This window comes from Herpailurus yagouaroundi, unplaced genomic scaffold (genome assembly GCF_014898765.1).
Source record: "Herpailurus yagouaroundi ecotype Mexico unplaced genomic scaffold, PumYag 67681, whole genome shotgun sequence".
Lineage (NCBI taxonomy): Eukaryota > Metazoa > Chordata > Mammalia > Carnivora > Felidae > Herpailurus > Herpailurus yagouaroundi.
Genome location: NW_024420481.1, coordinates 4,106,325 through 4,131,226, shown reverse-complemented (window position 1 = coordinate 4,131,226; position 24,902 = coordinate 4,106,325). Strand labels below are relative to the sequence as shown.

Genomic DNA, 24,902 nt, shown 5'->3' with positions numbered 1-24,902 from the left:
CTGGGCAAGGAAGCAGCTGCCTGCAGTCATATGAGGGGCCAAAAAGCTGTGAGAGCCCCCAAGTATGGGTTGTCCTTCCCTTCCCCCTTTTGCCTGCTACAGTATATGGCTGAAATCCCCATGATTAGAAACATGACTCATTGTTTCTTTCAATAAACATTTATTGAGCACCTACTGTGTGCCAGGCACTGTGCTAGGCGCTGGGGATACATCAGTGACTAACACACAGTCCCTGTCCTTGAGGAGCTCACAGTCTATTAGAGGGGCAACATACATAAACACATAGCTAAGGAGCTACCATGTGCTAAGTGCTACAGTAAGAGGTATACACAAAGTGCTGCGGGAGCCCAGAGGAAGGAGGGATACATCAGCTGCTAGGGGGTGAGGAGCGGGTCTCCTGACCCCATTACACCGTCTTCGCAAAGGCAAGGATGTTGTTACCACATGACCCTGGCAAAAATGAACCAGTCTCCTGAGGGTCTCCTCCGGCCCTCTCCCATAACTAGATCAGCACAGGTTAGTTGACCAGATTAGCTACTTTAACACTTTGGATTAGGAAAGAAACTGGACAGGGAAGTTTCTTTAGGGGCAGGGGTGTTCAAAGTAGTAACAACTCTTGGGTGATAAGGCTGGGGGGTGGGAGTAGGGGCATCATGAGGGCACTGAGCCAGAGAGGTCCGGCCCTGGGCAGTGGAGCATCTAGGGTGAGTGCCTGTGCAGAGGGGAGGTCAGAGGTCACCAGCCTCAGACTTTCATCCCCATCTCTCAGCAGCTCAATGGGTTCACTGATGCTCACTAGATGGTTCATAGCTTGCCCCGCTCTGTGGGTGGTACAGCCCCCCGCCCCTCGAAAGGTGGCACACTAAGTGGTGAGACTAAATAGGCCCAGGTCATTGAAGATTTAAGTAACAGTTTGTGATTATAACAGAGGAGATGTCACTATTCATGAGCAGTTGCCAAAAGAGTGGCAATTGGTGCGAATTTCAAATGAAGAACTCAGGGGTAGTCTGGTCTAGGGAGGCAGCTTCCATGAACAGAGTCTTAAAGGATGGATACGATTTAATTGGTACTAACAGGGTGGGAGGAGCATCCTGGTTGAGCAGAACCAAGTAAAGCAAAATCGCAGAGGTGGGAAACTTCAAACAGAGGCAAACTCAAAGGCCAGGGGATCCCTGTTTGGAGCAGGACCCCGGGGGTCAGGGAAGCAATGTGAGAGATGACTAGGGAAGTCGGTTGGGACTTGATGGTGAAGGGCCTTTGCCAGAAGGTCCAAGGACTTGGTACCTTCCTTTTGGAATTACTGCCCTGAGTCCTCAAATATTCCCTCCCCTCTCCTCCAGGACCCCTGGACTGCTTTGTGGTTCAGCAAATTAAGAGTTAATGCCCGGCTGCCAGAACAGATGGGAGGCTAAAGTATTTTGAGTATCACCCCTACCTATAGGCAATGAAGAGCCATTGAAGGCTTTTTAGCAGAGAAAGAACAGGACTGGTGCCCCAGCAGGCAGATCAGAGAGGGGGACGGGTCACACTGCGGTGTGTTGGTGTGTTGGGAAAGGGATATAGTCAAGTAAGTCTGAGCTAGGCTGGAGGCTCTGAGAATGTGGAAGAAAGGCTAGATTTCGGAGACATGGCAAACGGCCTGGACTTCAAGAGATGGGGGAGGGTTAGGGTCAAATGAAGGCAGCCATCAGATGGCTCTGAAATGTCAAGCTTAGAAGGTCAGGAAAATGATGGCACCTTTCACAGAAATAGGCAAGTCATGACAGCTTTTTGTTTTGGGGGAGGGAAAGGTTGTGTGTGTGTGTGTGTGTGTGTGTGTGTGTGAAGACTTTCAAATCCATTTTTGATAGAAGGGCTGTGTTTGAGGCATGACAGGCATCTGGATGGAAATGTCCAGCAGGCTGCTGGAAATGCAAGCAGGAGCTGAGGAGAAAAGTGGGGGCTGACTCTCTCAATTTCAGCCCCATCCCCAAAGAGCCAAGGCAGAGCCAGGAGAGCGGCTGAGACCCTTGGTGGGCACCCACATTTAAAGTGGCAGATGTGGGGCCAGCACAGGTACAGAGGGTAGCCCAAGAACCCGGCTACTGCAGGAGGGGGAAGAAAGTAGTGTCACGAGCCATGAGGGTTCACAGGGACTGAGAACTGTGAAGAAGACACTTCATGTCACCATGAGGGTATCAGTGACCTTCAGATGATGAGTTCTATGGATTTGGGGCGGGGGCAGGGCCACCCCTAATCCATGCAGCGACTTTGTGCAAATTTTGTTTGAAAGGTGACTCTTTCTTGGGATGTTTCACTTTCCATCATTGGGAATTTGTCATAATAAACTGATCATATTAGAAAAAGGCATTTTAATGCCGAGTGTTGGAGATGTGTAATAAATACATCTGCACATCCATATATGTTTCCTTTCCAGGGAGAGAAGGGGGAAGCACAAGAAGAGAGTGGGAGAGAATGATAGGAGGCTTGGCAGTGACCAGAAGGAAAGAGAGAACAACCTGGGGAGGTAGTTAGGTCTAATGGATGGTTTTATACTGCGGACACAGAAAAGGTCCTGAGGCACTGATTCACATTAACCAAATTCACCAGATCATATCATTGTTTCTGAGGCTGTCAACGTGTTTTAACTCTTAGCCTTGCCCCCCAATTTTCGCAGGAGAGAGGCAAGCTAATTCAAAGGGGAAGGAGGAGTTAGGCCAAGGGTTTGACCTAATAGAGGATCAGTTGAAACTTCCTCAGAAAGAAGAAAGAGGGAAGCAAGGAACCATGTAGAGATGGGAGAAGTGCCATGGGGGCTCACATCTGCTGGCTCCTGTCTTCTTGCTGCAGGAGGAATCAGGGCCAGGTGCAACTGAAAGTTGGCGATGAGTGTCAACAGTCCACTCGAGGACTGTGATAGCCATTGTGGGGGCGAGTGGGTTGGCAAGCCTACAAGGTGAGTAGAAGGCACGCTGAGCAGCAGGCACACACGGGTGAGGACGGAGGCACAGCCAACATGCACGGCGACACAGCTGTCCCAGCAATGCCTGACAGCAGGGAGGTATCGGGATGACACTCATCAAGAGGGAGTCCACACCCTCGGCACATTCAATTAATTTCAGCCCCTGCCTGGGGACTATCTGGGTCTGACCTTGGCCCTTCTAACCGCATCTTCCCCAGCACATGTGCCCACTGAAATCCTCGTACCCTGGACCTGCTCCAGCTCTGTGACATCTCTCTCAATTTGGGGGATCCAGCATGTACCCCACAGCCTCGGAGCAACTGAATCTCGGTTTGTACAGAGGGCACTAGAGAATGCTTTCTTTTAAAAAACACTCCCCATCTCTGCAGCTGACCCGCAAAGACACACACACCCTTGAAGACCTCACAGCTACACGCCCATCCTCCCCAAAGAAACAGAGATACAGACCCACGAGTACACACAAATACATACAGAGATATTCACATATGGGATAGGAAATTCCCTGTGGAGGGAACGTAGATGGTGAAATATAGCCCTACGACAGGACTCTTCCCCCAGAGCCCCTGCCTCAGCCCTGGCCACAAACTTCTCAGGAGGTTTTCGCTCCATCACCAAGTCAGCCCATTACCCTGACAAGAGCATATCCCCTAGTGCTCTTGAAGGCCACGGTCTGACGCCACGGATGCTCAAACTGGGCATGGCTTGGCCGTGGTGACACCGGGCAGGGGTCGGGGACAGGGGATCTGGTGTATTGACATCCCACTGAAAAGGGCAGGTGTGCTGTTTCAGTCAGTCTCTGCTACAGGAAGTCCATATAAAAATGCTGTTCAACTTTACCTGTTGGGACGCACCTCCCCCGACCCCCTTCATTTATATGTCATGGGGCTCCATCTTTATAAGCGAAGTGGGATTGAATGGGGAGAAGGGGGCTGGGGTTGGGGATCTGGCAAGCAGGCTCCCAGATGTGGTCACATTAGGCTCAGCCATAAACAGGGACCCTGAGCCTGAGGAGAGCTCAAGTTCAGCCACTGGGGTCAGCCCAACAGTGGGGCAGCTGGGAGAAGAGAAAGTCTGGTTCCCCGGAAGGGAACCCCTTGAAACCACCTGGGTTGGAAGTGGCTGAAGGTGAGCCCGATCCCTCAGGAGCTCCCTCAGGGTCTCTTCAGGAACCAGCAGCCCCTCCATGGGGGCCCCAGTCACCATGCCCTGCACATATGAGGAGGGCCTCAGTGGCCCCTCCTTGACCCCAGGGGCTGCTGTGGCACCCGAAGTCCTGATGAAGGCAGCGATGACAGTCCCAGGGGCCTGAGAGCTGGGCCCTGCTGCTCCAGCCCCTGTGACGGAGGATGGCGCTGGATTGGTCGGACGGTTGGCCCCAGCCAGAAGTTGTGGGAGACCACTAAGAATCAGCGGAGCCCCTGGTGCTGCCACCTGACTTTCTTGGAAACTGGTGTTCAGGGGAAAGGAGGCCTGCAAAGTGAAGGTGTCCTTGAAGGTCGAAGCAGGCGGAACACTCTGGAGAACAAGCTGGGTTGAAGCAGTAGTACTGGCAGGAGGCCCGTTGGTCAGCACTGTGGTCAGTGGGATTGTCTGCAGGGTCAGGGCCGAGCCTGACCCCACAGGGGCCACTCCTAGGTGGATGTTGCTGGGCACTGAAGAAGTACTGAGAAGAAACAGAAAACAGATTTGGTTAAGGCAGAAGGCATCTCCCAACTGGCTAGGGAGCAGGGCACAGGAGGAACAGAGCTGAAGGTGTGGTTTCTTTGCTGTTGTACCAGCCAACACCTACTGAGTACTTAGTATAGGTCAGGAACCGTTCTACATGCCTGGCGTGTGGTATTTCACTCAATCTCCCAAACAACCCACAAATTGAATAAGATTAATAATGTGATTTTACAGCTTGAGGAAACGGAAGCACGGAGAGGTTATGTAACTTGCCTTAGACCACACAGCGAGTCACAGGGACCCACATCTAGGCTTTCTGACCCCCAAGCTCATGTTGCTCACCACTCCGCTCTATTGCCTTCCCTCCTCAGGAGAGTACCTTATCCACGCCAGTGTAGTGAGAGTAACATACACATAACTCAAAGCCCAACCTTCTCAGGGAAAATTTGGAGGCACTGAGCATGGACAAGAAGTAGCGAGAGCTTTCCAGGTGGCCCTGGAGGGCCTGAGGGAAGCAGAATGGGTGTCTCTGTACCATCCTCCATTGTCTCTTTTCTGGAATGGAGGAGGCTTGGGGAGATGGGCCCAGATGTGGAGGTACCTGGTGGCTACTTGGGGAGCACTCTGAAATAACCAGAACAGCCCCAGCTGGTGACAGAAGCTGCCCAGGTCAAGTGCTGGCATTGCCATTATTTTAGCGTGCGACCTTGGGCAAGTCACTTTTCCCCTCTTGACCAACAGGTGCCCTACTGGCTTCCCAGGGATTCTGGGAGTGTCCCGTGAGACTAGAGACACAGCAGAACGCCACAAGAAGTTGAACACTCTCCCCAAACACGGTCCTAGTAGAAGACCTGTAATGACTCCGGGGCCCTTACCTCATGGCTTTGGGGAATTTGGCCTGGCTCTCCGGGGGAGGGATGAGCACGGCGGAGGTAGTGGGGATCTCCTCATCTGCACACAGTCCCACTTCCAGATTTGCAGACGGCTGTAAGCCAACGCTCTGAACCTTTGGCTTTTCCCAGGAAGGGCCTGCCTTGCCCTGGGGAGCAGCTCTGGCCGAGACCCTGGAGCTGGCTCGCCTGGTGGTGCTGGCGGAGGAGGTGCAGGGAGTGGAGGCCCGAGGGGAGGCTGCCGTGACTTCACTTCTCTCATCCTCGTCTTCGATCACCACCAGGTCCTTGGGCATCTCCTTAAACTGGTACACCAGCCTCTGCCCTTCCACTTTGGCAAGGATGCCTCTTTGATAGTAGTATCTGGGGGACGAGGGCCGGGGATGTGGGGAGTTAGGCCGGGACACGCCACCCTCCAGGGCAGGTCCGGCAGGAGGAGGGTGGCAGCCAGGCAGCCAGATGGGAGCCCAGGGCAAGGGAGCCCAGCCAAGGCCAACTCTTGGACTTGGAAGGCTTTTATGAAATTCCTGAGATCTCCCCCTGAGGACCCAAAGGGCCACGAAAAGGGGTTCTAAATGTTAGCCCTGCCCTGCTTTGGGGCTAAGGACAAGGGTGAGTAAAGGATGGGAGGGGATGGACGTTGGGAAGCTCAGCTGGCCCCCGGCCTGAAAGGTCAATGGTGGGTAACTTGGGCCTGTCTCCCTGGGTCTCTGGCTGGCAGAAGGCCCTTCCTGGGGATGCGGGGTCCTTAAGGGCTCTTGTGTTATAAAAAGAGAAAAAGCCAGGACAGAGATACACGAGGGAGGGGGCTGTTCCTCCCAGGGGTCCGGGAACAGGCTTAGGGCAAGCATGTGGGAGAGCTGGGAGATCCTAAGGCAGGAGGGACGTCTTGGACAAGGAGAAGAGTTCGGTAACCCCCCACCCCCACCCCCGGGCAGGGACTCGGTGCCCCAGCAGCTCCTACCTTAGCGCCCGCCCCATTGTCTCATAGTTCATGTCGGGCTTATTTTTCTGCTTCCCCCACAGCTTGGACACGGCTTTGGAGTCCACCAGCTTGAAGATGCCTTTCTCTCGCTGGGTCCACTTGATGTACTTGGGGCAGGTGTTCCTGTCTTGCAGCAGTGCGAGGAGGAACTCCCACAGATAGATGGTGCTGCCTGCAGAAGGGCACGTGATGAGGGGCTGCCTAGGCCCTCCAGTCCCCCTCCCACCTCACCTGACTCCCAGCCGCACCTTTGCCATCCTTAGATTTCTTCCGAATGGGGATGCTGGGGTCAGTGACTGGTGAGGTACTGCGGTTGCCCTTGGTCTTCCGGACTGTGAGGGGAAGCAGGGAGGAGGATGAGGCAGAGACGAGATGGCAGTGAGTGCTCCAGGGTGGACTCCCTGAGTCCGAGGGAGGACCCCGGAGCTCCTCGAGTAGGGTGCCAAGGCAGACAAGGAAGAGCCGGGTCAACAAGACCAGAGGCCCACGATCACCCTCCACAACCACAGCCCTCAGGTTCCTGCACTTGCCCAATGGCCCACCCTCATTTTCAGGCCCCAAAGGTACACCAGAACACGACTGCAATGCGGTAGTGGTTACAAATGAGTCCCCTTTAGAAGAACACAATCCACCTAGCCTAATGTTTGAAATGGAAAGGTAGCCTCGGGGCATCTGGGTGGCTCAGTTGGTTCAGCGTCAGACTCTTGATTTTGGATCAGGTCATGATCTCATCTGCACTTGTAATTCTCTCTCTCTCTGCCCCTCCCCTGCTCATGCTCTCTCTCTCTCTCTCTCTCTCTCTCTGAAAATAAATAAACATTAAAAGAGTGAGAGAGAGAGAGAGAAGGCAGCCTAATGGGGCAGCTGTTGTGCAGGTAAGTGTGACACTGAGGCTTTGGTTCCCTCGCTGACAAGGCAGTGGCAACCAGTCATTACCTAAGGAAATCAATAACACCAGGGCTTGGGAAAGCCCAAAGTCCTCTCCCACATATGGCCCAAGCACCACAAGCTTGGAGAAGGAAGATAAGCACACAGGATGAGGCCTCTTTTTTTTTTTTAATTTATTTAAAAAAAATTTTTTTAAGTTTATTTATTTTTGACAGAGACAGAGTGCAAGCATGAGCTGGGGAGGTGCAGAGAGAGAGAGGGAGACACAGAATCCAAACCAGGCTACAGGCTCCAAGCTGTCAGCACAGAGCCTGACGCGGGGGCTCGAACTCACAAACTGTGAAATCATGACCTGGGCCGAAGTCGGACGCCCACCGACGGAGCTACCCAGGCACCCCTGGATGAGGCCTCTTTTATAGGCAGAGGCCCCCAGAGGGCCAGGGACTTGCCAGGAGGCCAAGGAGGATGGTGTCCAAACACCAAGACGAGGGTTCAACCCATCTGGGATCATTGGCATTTCTGGAAGAGTTTACATATATGCTGGGCCGACAGCAATGGCATGGGAGATGTCAGGCCAACTGATGAGGCCAGGTTTTACAGAAGGGAGGACGTTTCATCCACCCCTGTCATGAGAGCTGTCCTCTTAATGTGTCTAAGAGCCTCGACCCACTCACCCCTTATGGTGTCCCTGACCTGCCCCCTGCCTACTGCGCCCCCTTGAACACACACACACACTTCTTCTCCCCATCCCCCACCTCCGTCTCTCTTACTTCTCTTCTTTGATTTTCCAGTCTTCTTGGCACTTTCCTCTCTGGGGACCTTCTCCTCCAGACAGTGTCCCTCCTGGTCATCAGTGTCACCTGCCCCATTCAGGGCATCAGGCTCAGAGACAGGAAACAGGTAGTTGGGCAGAGTGGCAGCTGGAGCAGGGTCTGAGTCGGGAAGCATTTCGGAGGTGCTGACTGCAAGGAGAGAGGCCTGAAGTTCCAGTGGCCTGGGGCAGGGAGGGCACTGAAAAGAATGGTGGGCTCCCGGGGAGGGCGGTGGGAGCCGTTCCCCACAGCCCCAGATTCAGGATACACCTGAAAATGCCTCATGTGTCTTGCACCATGAGGAGAGGAAACACCTGCAGGGCTGTGGGCATGAGCCGGTCCCAATCACGGCTGCCACATTTGCAGCCACTGCTGGTGGTGGGGAAGTTCCAGGCAACACCCAGGGTAAAGGGCCACCTTGATTTAGTCATTCACTTGTTTTACAACTGGAAAGTATCAATTAGCCCAACTCCTCTGCTTTCCTGGTAAGGAAACTGAGATCTAGAGATGGCAGGGCATGTGTCCAAGGTCACACAGCAAGCTGGTGCCTGGTACATGTGGGCATTCGGTAATTATCTGCTGAAGCCTGAGTGTATATTAGTGACAGGGTGGTCAACAGAAATACTAGTACTCTTAACTTACACCTTCAGGCTTTCTTTCCCCCACTGGATCTCAGCATCCCCTTGGGAAGGGGCAGTTAGGGCTGGGAGTCCTCCTGTCCAGGAGTCAGGCAAAGGTCTGAGGGGGAGCTGGGGGAGGAGCCTACCTTGGGGGCCTTCTGGGGAGGTAGGGGCCAGCCTCCAAGAACAGGGAAGAGAGGAGGGGATTTCAAGCCTGGCGCATTTCTAAATAAGCCACACCCTGCACAGTCTTCCTGGGAGCCGGGCAAGAGAGCAGAGGGGACCGAAGAGTCACCCTTAAAAAGGAAGGAAATTCTGACATACGCCATAACATGGACAGACCTTGAGGTCATTATGTTAAGTGAAATAAGCCAGTCCTCAAAGACCACGACTGTGTGACTACACTCATGTGAGGTCCCTAGAGTCATGCAATTCATAGTGACAGAAAGTAGAGCGCTGGCTGCCAGGGGCTGAGGGGAGAGGGGCAATGAGGAGTTACTGTTTAATGGGCACAGAGTTTCAGGTTTGCAGGATGGAGGTTCTGGAGATGATGGTGGTGAGAATGCAAAATACAAATGTACTTCATACCACTGACCTGTATGCTGAGAAATGGTTAAGGTGGTCAATTTTACGTTATGAGTATTTTAGCATGATTTAAACATTGGAGAAAGGAAGTCACCTTGGCCAACTTTTCCTTGCCTACGGTGCCCTCTGGCACCCTCTGTTCCAGCCACAATTCAAGAGCACATTTACACGTGTGGCAGTGGCTGTGGGTATGTGTGCTGGCATGCACATGTGCCTGGCAATCCAGTATGTGGATGTGGTAGTTTTCGATGGCATTTTTCGTCGCCTTGGGTTAAGGCACCAGGGTTCAAACTTACAGATCTGCTTCTCATCCAGGATGTCATTGGGAGACTCGACGTTGAGTAAGACTTCAGTGGTTGACATGGTTTGTGAGGTTGCTTCATTGTCATCTGGTTCCAGGTTCCATGGTGTGGGGTTGACAGAGGGCATGGGGCAGAAAAAAAGTTCCCTCAGGGCACAGGGCAGGGATAGAGCAGTCATCAGGGCCAGCCCAGAGAATGGTGCTAAGAGGCCAAGGGATAGCGGGAAGGGGATGGTGTGCCACCTACTGTAACTCTCCACCTTTTCTCTACACTCACCTCAGCTGGTCTCCACTCTTCCTCGTCCCATTCCATCTTGAGAGATCACGGATCCATTTAGGTGGTTTCCTCCTCTATGAAGTGGTACTACCTTTTGCTTGTCCTAACCGCCCCATCTAATTTCCAACTCTTGCGGGCCTTGCCCTTGCTGCGTAAGGTCACTAGGAGCCATTGTAGGCTACGATTCCCTGAAGACAGAACCACTTTCTCTTCCACATCTTCCCTGCCCAGGAAGGAAACAAACCTGCCAGCAAAATACTGCCCTCCAGGATCTGATCCTGTGCCATGCACAACGTCCCGTCTGTTATGATACCATTGTGAACGTCGTCCAGTTCCAGTCCTGAGTACAGATGCAGTAATTCAGGGTAGGGTACCTGTTCCACGATCACAGCTGGGAACACCGAGGGGTCTTCCAGCTATGGACAAGATAGGAATCTGGTTTAAGGCTCACCTGCCTCTACCAGGAAGCCCTGCCAACAGAATCTGGCCCGTCTTGCAATTCCTAATTCTTGGACCCCTCAGGGCTGTCCTTTGTAGGATGACATTGTTCTGGGTCCAACCTCACTAGGTGATGCTTTGAGTGGATTCTTGATTAACAGAGATGGGTTAGCTCTGTACCACCTGCACTCAATCAAGGGCAAACAGTTTTGTTTTTTTTTTTAATTTTTAAATGTTTATTTTGAGAGAGACAGAGCTGGGAGGAGCAGAGAGAGAGAATCTCAAGCAGGCTCTGCACTTCCAGTGCAGAGCCCAACACGGGGCTCAATCCCATGAACTGTGAGATCATGACTTAAGCTGAAATCAAGAGTTGGACACTCAACCGACTGAGCCACCCAGGAGCCCCCAAGATCACGCAATTTTAATTGGTTGTAGTTCTGGGTTAATCCTTGGCCAGGGTTATGCTTGGTCTGTGAGAAGGGTTAGGTTCATTCTCAGGCCAGTGGGAAAGCATTAGTCAATGGCAAGGGTGAGGGACTCAGCCCATAGGGTTGGGTATCCAGGATTAGTGGCTCAGACTGTGGACATCTTAGGGCTCAGTCTCTGGCAATGAAGACAGAAGAACAGAGGCATTATATAGGTAGGAGGTTAGGGCCCAGTCCCTGTTAGGGTGGGAGAGAAGGTTCCAATTTCCAGCTTGATTTGTTGGGTGCATGAGGACACTGTTCATTGAAAGGGGGACCCAGAAGGAGGAGAAACAGTTTTTTGGAGAAAGATAAGGGGAATAGTGTCTGGATATGGTACTTTGAAATATTTAACATGGAGATACTTATCAGGGAGTGAAAAATATGTGACCAAGGGTTCAAAAGAGTGGTCGCTAAATCCCTTAGAGTGGCTATAATCATCAGGATGAGAATTTGACCACTGGAGGACATAGTTGTTCTAAAATCAAACAAAGCTAAATGAAAAAGGAGTGTGATTGCAACTGTCTTTTTAAAATTTATGTATAGGGGCGCCTGGGTGGCTCAGTCATTAAGTGTCCAACTTCAGCTTAGGTCATGATCTCATAGTTTGTGAGTTCGAGCCCCATGTCAGGCTCTTTGCTGATAGCTCAGAACCTGGAGCCTGCTTCAGATTCTGTGTCTCCCTCTCTCTCTGCCCCTTTCCTGCTCACACTCTGTCTCTGTCTCAAAAATAAATAAACATTAAAACTTATGTATAGAAGGAATTATACCAGAATAATTATAATAATTATGTTTTTATTGTAGGACTTTGGGTGACTCTTTTCCTTTTCTTTCAAATTTTCTGTATTTTCCAAATTTTCATGGGACTTAATTCTTTCTTCATGAAAAGAGAATGAGAATGCTCAGTTATGCCTAATGTTCCTGAAGGATCCAGAAAAATAAAAATTGATAAAACGACTTTGGGTTTCGCCACTGGGCAGTCATCGTGGCTAGAGCACTCTCAGGGGGGTGCTGGGGCCCCAAGGCACATTACAACAGATCTCAGAGAAGACGGACTGAGGCAGGCAGTTGGGTGTCAGGATGAAGGCCATGAGTTGAGAGCCGTCTGTCCAATAATGGTACTCACTAGCCAGGGGTGACTATTTAAATGTAAATGTAAGATGTGTTCAAAAGTAAAAGTTCAGGGGCCCCTGGGTGGCTCAGTTGGTTAAGTGTCCGACTTCAACTTTGGCTCAGGTCATGCTCTCACAGGGTTCGTGAGTTTGAGCCCTGCATTGGACCCTCTGCTGTCAGCACTGAGCCTACTTCGGTTCGAATCCTCTGTCTTCCTCTGCTCCTCTCCTGTGTGCACTCTGTCTCTATCTCTGTCTCTGTCTCTCTCTCAAAAAAGAAATAAACATTAAAAAAAAAGAATATCACCTTGAAAAAAAGTTCAGTCCTTTAGTTGCATTAGTCATAGCTCAAGTGCTCCATAACCATATGTGATTAGTGGCCCCATACTGGACAGGGCAAATACAGAACACTTCTAGTACCTCAAAAAATTCCATTGGAGGGGCACCTGGGTGGCTCAGTGGTTTAAGCGTCTGACTCTTGGTTTTGGCTCAGGTCACGATCTCACGGTTTGTGAGTTCGAGCCCCACATCAGGCTCTGTGCTGACAGTGCGGAGCCTGCTTGGGATTCTCTCTCTCCCTCTCTCTCTGCCCCTCCCTGACTCGCTCTCTCTGTCTCTCTCTCAAAAATAAATAAATTTAAAAAATTCCATTGGATTGTCCTGATCTAGAGCCAGACTTCCTGGGTTTGAAACCAAGCTCAGCTACTTAGTAACAGTGGGACCTTGGGCAAGGTACCTAATCTTGCTGTACATCGGCTTCCTTACTTTATAAAATTGGGGTGGTCATATTAAACAACCCCACTGGGTGGTTTAAGCAGATCAATGTGCATAAAGCATGTACATCAGGGCCTGGTGTAGAGTAGGCTCTCATTAAATGTTTTAGGTATCAGGGACTTCTAGGAGACTAGTAATGCTTTATTTCTTCACATGGGTGGTGAGTTCATGAGTGTTCTTTTTATAGTTATTCCATATATATATGTGTGTATATATATATATATATGATTTATGTACTCTTTTGTATTAATGATACATTTTTAATAAAAATTGTTTCCTAACAAGAGGGAAAGAAAGGAGGTGAGAACCTCCACAGAGGGTGGAGACTATACTAATGAGCAGAAAGGAGCTAAGAAGGGTGGCCAATGGTTTGAGGTCTTGGAGGCAGGAGAGAAGAGATGAAGGATGGGTACGAGATAGCCCTGGAAAGAAGAGGGACACTTCTTTCTCCTGGGCCAGCAGGAAGGAAACAAGAATGGTGATGTTATTAATAAAAGGGGGAAAGGAGGGAAACTGAGGGTGTCCTTGGTTTTGAGCTTCTCTGTAGATTGGAGGAGAAGCTGTCTGCTGAGGGTGGAGGAGCAGGTGTGGGATTTGGATTGGGTGACTCAGTTGGTTAAGCGTCCAGCTCTTCATTTCGGCTCAGGTCATGATCTCATAGTTCGTGAGTTCGAGCCCCCCATCAGGTTCTGCACTAACAGTTCGGAGCCTGCTTGGGATTCTCTCTCTCTCTCTCTCTCTCTCTCTCTCTCTCTCCCCCTCCCCAGCTCATGCGCGCTCTCTCTCTCTCTCTCAAAATAAATAAATAAACATGCTAAAAAAGAACAGTAACAGTTGCTGAGCAGATCAGAAACAAGAAAAAAATGACCAGTAGTATTGAGAACTCATGTTTGGTTAGATTTTTCTTCCCTTCTCTTCCCATGATGCCTTCCACAAGGCTAGGCACACCACAGGTGTTGCATAAAACTGAGCAACTTTAGGTTAAGACCCAGCGGGACAGAAAGGACAATGTGCTCAAAGTCCACTAGGGGGCAGCCTTTGGTAAGCCGCCAGAAGTCCGACAAAGTTTTCTGTCCTCACAAGGATTTAGCGTAGAGCATCAGTATTAGGCTGCGGTGCCTTTAGAGATAATCCAACTGGATCTCCTCTTGGTGAAGATGGGGAGAGGGCAGCCAGATAGGGTAGAGGACAGGACTTGCCCACGTGTAACTGTGGCCAAACTGGGATTGGAACCCAGGACCCCTGACTTAATCTTCTGTTCCTTCTACTGTACCTGGCTGCCTCTTCTCCAGTTTCTGGAAGGAGAGGAGTAGGTAGCAATGGGTGTGCCAGGACACCCTCCAATGAGTACAGCTAAGTGCACGGAAAAAGTGCTCCCTTGGCCCCAGTACAGAGCAAGATATGGAGCAGTGGGGACCTAAGTGCCAGAATTCTGTCCTAGTTTTCAACTTTCCCCCACCAGAAAGCCCCATTTCCAGAGCTGAATCCTCAGACTAAGGCTGAAAAGATGATTATGGAAGGGCCCATCGGCTATACTAGAGACAGGTGTCTGAAGGGGGTGGGGGGCTGGTCTTTGCCCATGGGTCCAGCTGGCAGTGCTCACCCTCGCTATGTGTCTGTCCCAGCAGCTTTCTCATTGTGACACTGAGGGAGAAGGGGACAGGAATGCACGTGAGGGCCCAGGTATACCTGTGCATTCAGGCCACATTGCTGACTGGCTGACACCATGCTGACCGCATGGCTGACTTGGTGACTGCACGTGCCCCAGAACTGCACACGGGCACCTGGCTCACGAAATGACCACCCAATGACTACTGACGGCCGTATGAGTGACAAGCTGGTGCACAGTCTGGCTGGTATGCAGGGCCAGTGGCCTGGACCTAGTAGGTGCTTGATCAACATTTGCTGACTGGCTAGCCGGATGGCTAGCTGACTTGCCGTCTGCCTGCCAGTGTGTGTCTCTCTGATCGTCCGCCTGGGTGACCAGGCTCTGTTCTCTGGGGCCATACCTGGTGAATATCATCCATCCCGTTGCTTGCAAACTCAAAGATCAGGTCACTGGGCTGCAGGGTAATAGCCATGCTGTCTTCTCAGAGAGCCGAAAGCAGGGTTCACTGGGCCCTCTGGAGCTGTGGGGGTTTCTTGACGAACAGATGCTGTTCAGGTACTTTGGAGCTTAGAGCCTACAGCCCAAACCACAGGGAGATAGGGGGTGTAGAGAGCTGGAGTAGGTGGTGGCCTAAGCCAGGTTCAAGGCTGCATGCTGGGTTGGGCCAACCGCAGGAGTGACCTGTGGAGAAGGGAATCACAGGGTCAGTGAATCGGTCACCTTCCTTGAGCTTTGTCCCCACGACAGGACAGCCGACAGCCAGTCGAACCAGAGGGACCAAGGAGGCTTGCCAAAAGGGGAGGACAATGGGAGAAGAAAGGGGAAGAAGAAAAGAGGCAAGTAAAAAATGAAGGAAAAAGATGAAGTTAACTGAGTTACCTCCAGTGGGAAGTGGCTGAGCCTCAGTGTCAGTCTAGGTCACCAGCATCTGCACCTGAGCTGGCCCTAAAGACACACAGCCTCCCTCCCTTCTCTCCTGCCTCCTCTGGAGAAGGTGACAGATAGAGGGACTTTGGGCTCTCTCCACCCCAAAGATTAATCCCCAGGGTGTGGCCACAAGGGAAATCAGGGCACCCCATCTGGCCTTATAGATGGCGCAGCAGCATGAAGAATCCTTGAAAGCCCCTTGACTTGGAAAGAATCGTGTGTTCAGGGGTGTGGGAAGCGACACATGGCTGTACCAGGTGCTCTTCCAGACTCTGCCTGGTTCGGTCTACCTCAAAAGTGGGGCACTTAGCTCTGAAGGGCAGAGTCTAGAGAGGAAGAAATGTCTCTCAGTGGGGGTTGTGTTGTCAGAGCCAGCAGCTCTCCAGGAGGGGAGTCTTGGTCTCAGCCACACCCCGACGGCCCGAGACAGGCGGGGCACATGCCCTGTGCACTTATCGCTGCCCTGACACCGCTGCCGCCCACTGGAGAGGATGGCTTCTGAGCCTCGGGGAGGGGTGGGGGGTGTCCCTACTCTTGCTTCAGCTTTGCTTTCAGTTTCAAGACTGAACTCTCACCCTGGGAACTTGTGAGGAGAGCCCCAGCTTGCGGAGGGGCCCACAGAACCTTCCCCATCCTGCAGGGCCGGCTCAGGACCTCCCCCCCTTTTCCAGGAAACCTGTCTGCTGCAGCCCGCATGTCTCTCCTCTCCCGGGTGCCCGGTGCCTCTGGAGCTCACAGTATGCAACCTCAGGCGCACACACGCCACCCAGGGCCATGCTTGCTGCTCTTCTACGTGTGGTCTGCGGCGGCACCCAGGCTTACCTCCCAAAGCCTAGCTCCTGCTGCCATGGCCCTCCTGCCAGCCTGCTCTGCTCCTCTGCTCTCGAGCACGTGGGCTTTTACACCTCCAGGTACCACATCTTTGACCCTTAGGGTTGATTTTAATGGTACCCTTGCGTGTGCGTGCGCACGATGGGTGTACAAACAGCCCGGTTCAACCACCAGCGCCTGAAGAACTGGGTCCATGCACCATAGTCCGAGAGACACATTTGACTCCTACCTCCTTGACACACCTTTGGTAGTGTCGGGGTGGCAGAACCTTCTCCTGGCCCAGAAAGAAATGAGGAACTTCGGAGAGGGGCAAAGGGGAGGAAAGGGAGGAGGACCATGGGTGACCTCTCTGATGACCGCTCTCCCCCACAGAAGACACCCAGGCCTCTCCCACTTCCTTTCCGTTAGCCCACAGGGTTGGCTCCGCCCACTCTCCACCCCAGCCCTCACCCCACCCCCCACCCCCGCACCTTTCCACCCACCCTTAACAAAAAACTTCGAGAAGTCACTCAACTCAACCTGGCAGGTCTGAGTTTCCCTTTGGCTAAGGAGACAGCCCTGCGAGGACGAAGAGGAGGCCCTGGGGAAAACACAGTTCCACCCCTCCCGCCCTCACCCTACCCCCACAGGGCCCTGCCTGTGACCCTGTCTCCAGTGGCCTGCCCGAGAAGCCTCCCAGGGCCATTTATGCTTGGAAGGTCTGTCTCCTGTAGCCAAAGCGCCCCAAGGCTCGCATTCCGCAGCTCCCCGCCCTCCCTCAGGCCGGCTGTCTGCCCCCAGGAAGCATTCTCATACTAATCAAATGAAAGGGATCACTTTCACCTAATCCCACTTTGTCTAAACACGAAACTCTGGTGTCTGCTCCCTCTCCCCGCAACAAGGTCATTCCGCGGCAGCCCTTCCCTTCAGGTTTGCTCATTGCTTTGGCCTCTCTTGACAGATCAGCACTTCTTGTTTGCGAGTTCACTGCTGCTCGCTGCCTGCAGACCTTCCCTGTACCTTTCTCACCTGCCCCATTAGGCAGTGGCTTCCTTGAGGGCAGGGGCAACTGTGTTGGTCATCAGTGAAACGTTACCAAGCTGCACTGTGCTTGGCATGTGGCAGACACTCAATTTATGTTTGCAGAACAAACACATGAATGAATTAACGAATCAACGAACGAATGAATGATACTGGTCAGTCAGTACCAGTGAGGTGTGTTTTCTGGGCAAGAAGTATATCCGTGTGTCCATTGTTTTTGGGGTAAGAGAGATGTGTGCTCTGGTCTGTGTTACATCTGGGTGTTTGTGCACTGTAATTTACAATGGGAGTTCTCACTGTGGGTGTGCACGCACACCATGGACTTACTTGTGTGCAGGGTGTGCGCACATGTCCCAAGTATGGGGATGTGTGCATGAGACGCTCTGTGGACCGGCAGAGCCACAAACTCAGTGGTGGGTCCCTCCTCCTCCAGTCCCGCCTTCGCAGAATGACAATGACAGACCGAGCTATGGCCACCGCCGCTGCTCCCTCCTGCCGCTTCCCAGGAAGAGAGCTAGCAGCAGAATATGTATGTGGCTCATGGGTTCTTGGGGTGAGTCCACCAAGGTCCACTGTGCTAAGGAGGTGGCGGGAGAGGGAAGACAGCACCGCACTGTACTGGATGGGATCCTTAGCCATCTGTGCAAAGAGAGGTTTGAAAGAAGAGGCTAATGTAAGTGCACTCTTTAAGTGTCCACACGTCTAAAGATCTAAATTCAGGACTGGGTTGGTGCAGGTTCTGCTGACCCAGGACTGTGAGAATTTCAAGGCTGCAGGACCCAGCACCCAAGGCTGATCCTGGTGTCTTGTTCTGCCCAAGCTCCAGCCTAAAGCTAGTAAGGTGAAGGAGTGTGGGCGGGGTGGAGGGAGGAAGTAGCTGTCCTACTTTTTTGGTCAAGGCTAAGAAAACTCCCTTCCCAGCCCCACCATGGAACCTTCTCCACCATAAAGTTTTGCCCTTTGCCCCTCCCCCGTCAGATGTTTGAGGATTTGAAAGTGAGAGGTGGGGATAAGCTCATTTGCATGCTCACTCACTCTCCCCAGCAGAGGAGTGACCCCCCCCCCCCGTCCCCCCAAAAAAACCCCCCCCCCCCCGGAACCTGAAACCCAAAAAAAAAAAAAAAAAAAACACCACCACAGAAGGCCCGCCCAGCTGGAGGCCAGGGAGGCCTGAGAGGCCCACACCAGGGGGCTCTCCTCCCTGGTGTCCTTTCAGCTCTTCCAGGGCCTAGAGCCCTGGACGCTGCCTTTACGGTGAGTGGGGCGCTAGGTGGGTATGCAGCACAGACACCCGGCTTGAGTAAGAGATGGGCCTGGGAAGTTTTCCACCCGCCCTGTCATCATACAGATCACAGCTGGCTCCAGTCAGAGTCTGCTCCCAGGGTGGCAAGAGCTCCACTCCCTTCACTCCCCTGGAGGCCACTGCAGGATCCCTGGCTCCCAGGACCTTGTCCTACTTGCACTGAAAGCAAAGCGTCTGGAGAGCATATGGCTCCGGACACCGTGTGTGAGGAAGCGAGTGAGCCTGTGCCACAGGAGGGAGCAAGCAAGCGAGGGCGCCTACATCCCCAGCCTGCAAATGCACACCTCTGGCTCACTGTGGTTCTGACTGCATTTCAAAACCAAAATAGCAAAATAGAAGTGGTTTGGGCTGCTCCTGCGTCATCACAGCTGGGCCCCCTTCAGAAGTACAGACCCTTTCTGGGGCTGTCACTGGAGCGCAGTCAAGCAGTGTCCAGCACCCACCCATCTGGGCCTCCTCTGCATACAGGAAGCAGCCCCTATGTAAAAGCCACATCCACAGTCTCTGTGGAGTGAGTTTAAATCTACACCGGTTCAGCCACTGGCTCTCACAAAATCGCTAGTAACACCCGTGGCATTTTCACGCAGGCCAGGAAACATGGGGGCCAGATGGTCAGCCAGGCCACAAAGCAGAGTTCTCCTTCTCCAGTTCCTCATCCTCTCGGAGCCAGCCCTCACTCCTGAAATACCCAGCCCTCCATGAAACCTTTCTGGAATTCTCTGGAAAGGAAGTGACAATTTCCTTCATGCCATTTCCCACTCCCTCAGCGCCCCTCCCCCACAACCACAAACAAAATGGAAACTACCCAGGAACAGCTGTACCCTCTACTTAAAAACAGCCCCTCCTCTGGCTAATAGTCATCCAGAAGCAAATTTGCATGCTGCACCATGTGACCAATGGTGTGTACTTAAGAGACAGAGGGCCAGAGCCAGGGGTCCAGTCTGTAGCCTTGGACAGAGCCGAAGTAACCGGTCTGTGGGATACCCCCTACAACCTTGACCCTGATCTTCAAGCCAAACCCTCCTCCTTGAGCAAATGCACAGTGAAGGGGCCCCAGCCACAACTATTTTGTCAGCTCCTTCTCCTCTATTCCTTTCTTTTCACCACCCCTTATGAGATGAAATCAGGAAGAGGAGGAAAAACATAAAGGTTTTGCAAGCTCTGTTGGTTGGGGTTTCTCTTTGCTTATTTACAAGAAACCCAGTTTCCTTCCTTGGCCCACGGTCACTGCTTGCTTCCAGCACAGGGCTTGCCACAACTCCGATGGTGAGGGAGGCCCAGAGCTCATCTCCAACTGCCCTTATCCTTTATCTGCTCTACTTTTGATTCTACCTTCCCAGGCCCTGAGCTGTCCCAGTGGAGGGGCGATTAGGGCTGCAGGAGATGGTAGGTCCCCTCTTTCTCCAGAAGACCCATAAGCTCACCCATGGTGTGTGCCGCCCAGGTTTCGAGGAGGAGGAGGGAAGCCCTCATCTGGCTGTATCCCAACCCGACCTGAGACCCCGGAAAAGGCAGCCATCTTTCTGGGCTGTGGCTTCTGTCATCCTTATTGAGGGTGAGGGCTAAGGGTAATCCAGGTTTAGCAGATGCTCACTAGGGAGTCTTGGGTGAATGAAGATGGTGGTGGGAAAGCACTTTGGAAATTAAAAAACACTCATCCAGATGATGAGTTTCAGGTGACCCCCAGAGAGCAAATGGGGCTTGGGGCCCCATTAAGGCCCCAGAAGTCCCCCATTGGCTCAAGAACATAGACAACTGGAGACTTCCAGTTGTTGGCTTGAAGGGGCAGGCCCCTCACTGGGGTTGGGGGTCCCCGCAGGCAGGGGCAGGTTGCTCTGGTTGAAGCAGTGCTCCCAGGCCCCTGTCCTAGCTGCCTTCACCCCACCCCAACACTTTCGGTTGTGGTTATGTGGCAAGAAAGGCTCTACAGAAGCCCCAGTAGGGGAGCAGGGTCAGGGGGAAGGGTTACTGACGGAACCTATTTCCCCAGCAGCGCTGACTCCCAGGGGCCTTGCCTGAGAAAGCCAAAAGAGCACCCCCTGGAGGTGCCTGCGGCCATCACACCCTCATCTCTACCACTCCAGGGGCCTCACCAAGAGAGTCACTAAGCTCTTCTGGGAAATGAGGGACAGGCCAATGACAAGGAGAACACACAACAGGAAAGAAGGCAAAGTCGAGTCCAGAGCAGCTACTGAATGAACCCCAGTTCGGTGGGCTGCCAGCCACAGCCTAGGAGGGGACCCCAGAAGTCCCTGCAGATCATAAGGGAGAAGATCCAGCTTTGCCTTGGGGTTTAGTCAGGTGATCTTCCTCCTCTGTGAAATGGGGGCACCGTCCCTAGCTCAAAGAGTTGTCATGCAAGGCCAGTGAGTTCATGTGGGTGAAAACTTTGTTATGTCCCAAACGTGTTTTTCAATTTCCTGGTGTGATTGGTGTCTTTTTGGCTACAGTCACTCATCAAACATTTGGCATATCTTTGCCTGGATGGACAGGAAGACAGGACATGGAGGTGGTGGGATGAGATGAAGGCAAGGGAGGACATAACCACAGCCATGAAACTCATGGGAAAGGGAGGAAACCAGCTTGACTGTGCGGGAGGGGGGTTGGCTGGGGGATCAGGGATATCAGTTGGATAAGGGCATAGGCCCAAGATCCACCAGGTGGTGGGACTGGGATTTGAACTTGATATACACAGCGACTGGGAGTTCCTGGAGATTCTTGAGCAAGGCAGGGCATAAAGCAAGCAGTTCTTTAGGTAGGTCCCTTTGGTATGAGTGTAGGAGTGGAGTGGATGGAAGGAGATCTGGTGGGGCAGCTGGAACCCAGGAGGCGAAGCCCAAGGCCACTCCAAGGGAATAAAATGACAGATTGTGGGGTAAGACAGTAGTTGTGGGGACCCCAAGATGTGGAGCCTGCGGTAAAGAATGTTAAAAGATATGAAGTGATTGGGACAGGAAAGATGGCAGGAGAATGAACTCAACTTGGGCAGTTTGAAATTGGGATCATCTTGAAAAAAAACCCAGATGGAAAAAAAGAGGACGTGGACATTTTGCACGCGCGCGCACACACACACACACACACACACACACACACAGCATCAGCAGGAGGGACCGCTACAGGCCTTCAGTGGCCAAAGGAGCAGGCCTGGCCTGGTGAGGCTGGCAAGCCAGACACAGTCCCATGGCAGAAAGTGGCCTGCGATGAATGAAAGGCAGCTTCAAACGGCACACACCCCACCTCTGCCTAGGAAGGCCTGCTTATTTCCACAGGTGGGGTAACAGAAACACTGACCAGAGACTAATTAAATTTATTAGTGGGTTTTCTAGAAGCTGGGGCAATCTGTGGCTCGGCACCAACAGGATATTAAGTCAGATAACTTTTATTGAAGGGACAGTGTTCTTTCTCAAAGCCCCTGCCAGCGCGTGCCCTAGAAACTAAAGTGGAGGCTCCTTGCTCAGATCTGGGACTACCCCAGGCAGGAGGGGCTGGGCTGGGTTCGCTGCCTGTTTGGCGGGGAGAGGGGGTCCCTTTCAAGTGCCCCATTCCCCCACAGGCCACTTCCCAGGCCAGCAAAAGCAAAGGGAAGTCCGGTGTTGCCTGCACAGAGGGGAGGGTGCAAGGCTGAGGTAGAAAGACAGCCTATTGGGGTGCAGGCAAATAGGGAGGGCAGCTTCAGTTCTGATGTCACCGTGAAACCCTGGGGTTCCTCCTTCCCCCTCACCTACACTACTCAAAACCTCTTCATGACTCAGAGTCCCACGATATCAAAGTAAAAAGGGGCCTGAAAGATCATGGCATCTATCCCTCGTGTCATCCAACTAGAGACAACAAGTTCTCGAGGGAAGAGAAATGACTTGCTCAAGGTCACACAGCCAGTCATTATGACTCCCAGGTGACCTTTCTTCCTCTCCTCCTCATTGTCTCTCAGCATCCTCAGTAAAGCCAACCCTTTCCTCTGGTGAGACCAGACAGCGGCCAGAGCCCCAGGGCTGGCAAATAACAATGAGGCCACACGTGTGCAGAACACATTTAACTTTTGCAGCAACTTCCCCACCTTCAGGCCTTTGCTCACACTGTGCCCTGGGTTTGATAGGCCCTTCCCCAATTTCTGCAGCCCTAATTCCCACATAGTATTCAAGATCTGAAGCAAATGTCACCTCCTTTTCATAGTCTCACCTGCTTCCTCCCCACCAAGTACATTCTCTCCTCCTCCTCCTCCTCCTCCTCCTCCTCCTCCTCCTCCTCCTCTTCCTCCTCCCAACACCTGAGCTTGACTTCTTAGACCACAGTATGGGTTGGCAAACTATGGCCCATGTGCCAAGTCCAGCCTATCATCTGTTTGGTATGGCCCATGAGCTAAGAATGGCTTTTACATGTTTTAATGATTTGGACAAAAATAAACAGAAGAATAATATTTCATGCCATGTGAGAATTACACAAAGGTCAAATTTCAGTGTCCACAAATAAAGTTTTATTGGAATGCAGCTATGCTCACTCGTTTACGTGTTGTCTGTGGCTGCTTTTGCATTGTAAGTTGAGTTGTGACAAGAGTTCATATAGGCCACAAAGCCTAAAATATTTACTATCTATCCTTTGCAGGAAAAGTTTACTGGCTCCTGGACTAAAGGCTTCACTCACCTTCAGTGTGAAGAGGTTAAGTTCATTTCTGAGAAGAATGTCACAGAGCACTCAGAAGGCACCAGGAGGGAGGTGTGGAACACCAAATACAAACTCGGCAGGTTGTCATCAGAAAGAAAATCCTGGCCCTGTCTCTGCCCATGGTGTGACCTTGGGCAAGTCACTTCTGCTTTGTGGGCCTGTTTCCTCAGCTGCACAATGAGGGGGTTGGACTGGAAAGTCAAAGCCCTTTCTAGCCCTATGATTTAGAGTCAGCAATCTGTTGCATTTCCAACTCATGCCGTTTTGTGCAGGCAGTGTTGATCATTTTCTCTCAGAATAAGAGCTTACAGAAGGTTCCCCTGCCCAGCTGTGGTTTTCCGCTGCCACTGTGGGCCCCCCTCACCCCATATTCACCTGCCCCGCCCCACCCTTCCCTTCTAGCTGACCTGACTGCCCTTCTCCCTGAATTCCTCTCCCATCAAAATAGAAATGGCTTCCTCTGAGAGCCCCCCACCCCTCCAATCCGGTGGGCCAGGAGTATCCATTTTTTGTGGGGGGAGAGGCAGGGAAAGAAGGGCTCTCAGCTCTCCCCAGCCTTTCAGGGCCCACAGCAGACAGGCAGTGAAGCAGGGGATAGGGCCAGCTCTCACCGCACCCCTACTCTGTCAGAGGAAACAGCCCCTCTCTGCCACTTCCTGTCCCAGGGGTTTGAGCAGTTTCCCCTTCACGGCCTGCGGGGCCCTCCCGGCCCCGCCCCTGCCCCACACAGGTCAGAAAGTGCAGAGAGGGGAGGGGCCCTGCGGGTGAGGGGGGAGGATCCCTCACAGGAAGGCTGAGGAGACAGCTGTCTACACAAGGGGACACCCCAGCAGCTCCACTGCCAGCCTGCTAGAGCTGGGGGCATGGGGACTGGGAGGGAGTAGGAGCTGTCTCTGCACACCCTCTCTGGTTAGTGGATGAGTAGAAGTGAGTTTATCACTTTACCTAGCTATCACCTTGAGGGGGCGGGTGCAGAATGAGCCAGGCCTTGGAGGATTGGATAAAAGACTCGACTGTATGCTCAGGTCAATGTCCACCTGGAGCTGATCCTCAGCCCCAGGTGGCTTGGGATGGAGCTATGGGCTGAAGCAAGAGCCTGGGGAAAACAGGCCGACAACAGGGGTTAATTGGGAGGAGCAGGTGACAGGGAAATCAATGCCACTTCACAACTTTGCATAATTTTGTCCCTAGCACCAGTGGACAGAGACAACAATGGAGAGCAAAGTACAGTAACATGTGGGCCAAGGGTAGCAGCATTTTCTGGGTGATAGAACAGGAAGCTATCACATTCCATACCTGCTACTGACTTGGTTTTTTCTTTTTTTTAAGTTTATTTATTTTGAGAGAGAGAGAGGCTGAGAGAGGGAGAGAGAGAATTCCAAGCAGGCTCCGCATTGTCAGCACAGAGCCTGATGCAGGGCTTGATCTCATGATCTGTGAGATCATGACCTGAGCTGAATTAAGAGTTGGATGCTAAACCAACTGAGCCACCCAGGCACCCCATACCTGCTACTGATTTGCTGCGGTGACTTCCACTTGTAAATACCTCCCAGTTGCCCTTGCAAGGTGGGGCTTCCAGAACTGGGGTGATGTGCCTGTGAGGTATCCTGCAGGCATGTGACCAGCTCTGCCAGGCCCTTCCAAAGCAGTGGGTCAGAGAAGCAGTGGAAGCCTGAGGCCCTGGACCTCTGCCCAGTTGCCAGTGCTCCTGGGGACAGGTTAGAAGTACGTGATAATGGTTCTAGAAGCCTTGACACCTGGGATGGGGGGCTCATAGTGG

At 52.4% G+C, this 24,902-nt stretch overlaps 1 protein-coding gene across 4 annotated transcripts in view; it reads right to left on the bottom strand.

Annotated features, from left to right (window-relative positions):
* Nucleotides 1-143: 143 nt before the first annotated feature.
* ELF4 (E74 like ETS transcription factor 4) overlaps nucleotides 144-24,902 on the bottom strand; it is a 50,266-nt gene continuing 25,507 nt past the window's right edge. For 3 of the 4 annotated variants that reach the window (XM_040468127.1, XM_040468125.1, XM_040468126.1), the window contains exons 2-9: nucleotides 14,783-15,063; nucleotides 10,230-10,401; nucleotides 9,704-9,796; nucleotides 8,146-8,352; nucleotides 6,751-6,834; nucleotides 6,482-6,674; nucleotides 5,503-5,880; nucleotides 144-4,625 (exon numbers count right to left, since the gene is read on the bottom strand). In XM_040468127.1, coding sequence (XP_040324061.1) covers nucleotides 3,833-4,625; nucleotides 5,503-5,880; nucleotides 6,482-6,674; nucleotides 6,751-6,834; nucleotides 8,146-8,352; nucleotides 9,704-9,796; nucleotides 10,230-10,401; nucleotides 14,783-14,854 — 1,992 coding nt within the window. In that variant the 5' untranslated portion in view covers nucleotides 14,855-15,063 and the 3' untranslated portion in view covers nucleotides 144-3,832. The remainder of the gene's footprint in view (nucleotides 4,626-5,502; nucleotides 5,881-6,481; nucleotides 6,675-6,750; nucleotides 6,835-8,145; nucleotides 8,353-9,703; nucleotides 9,797-10,229; nucleotides 10,402-14,782; nucleotides 15,064-24,902) is intronic. The other variant, XM_040468128.1, reaches the window with a different exon arrangement.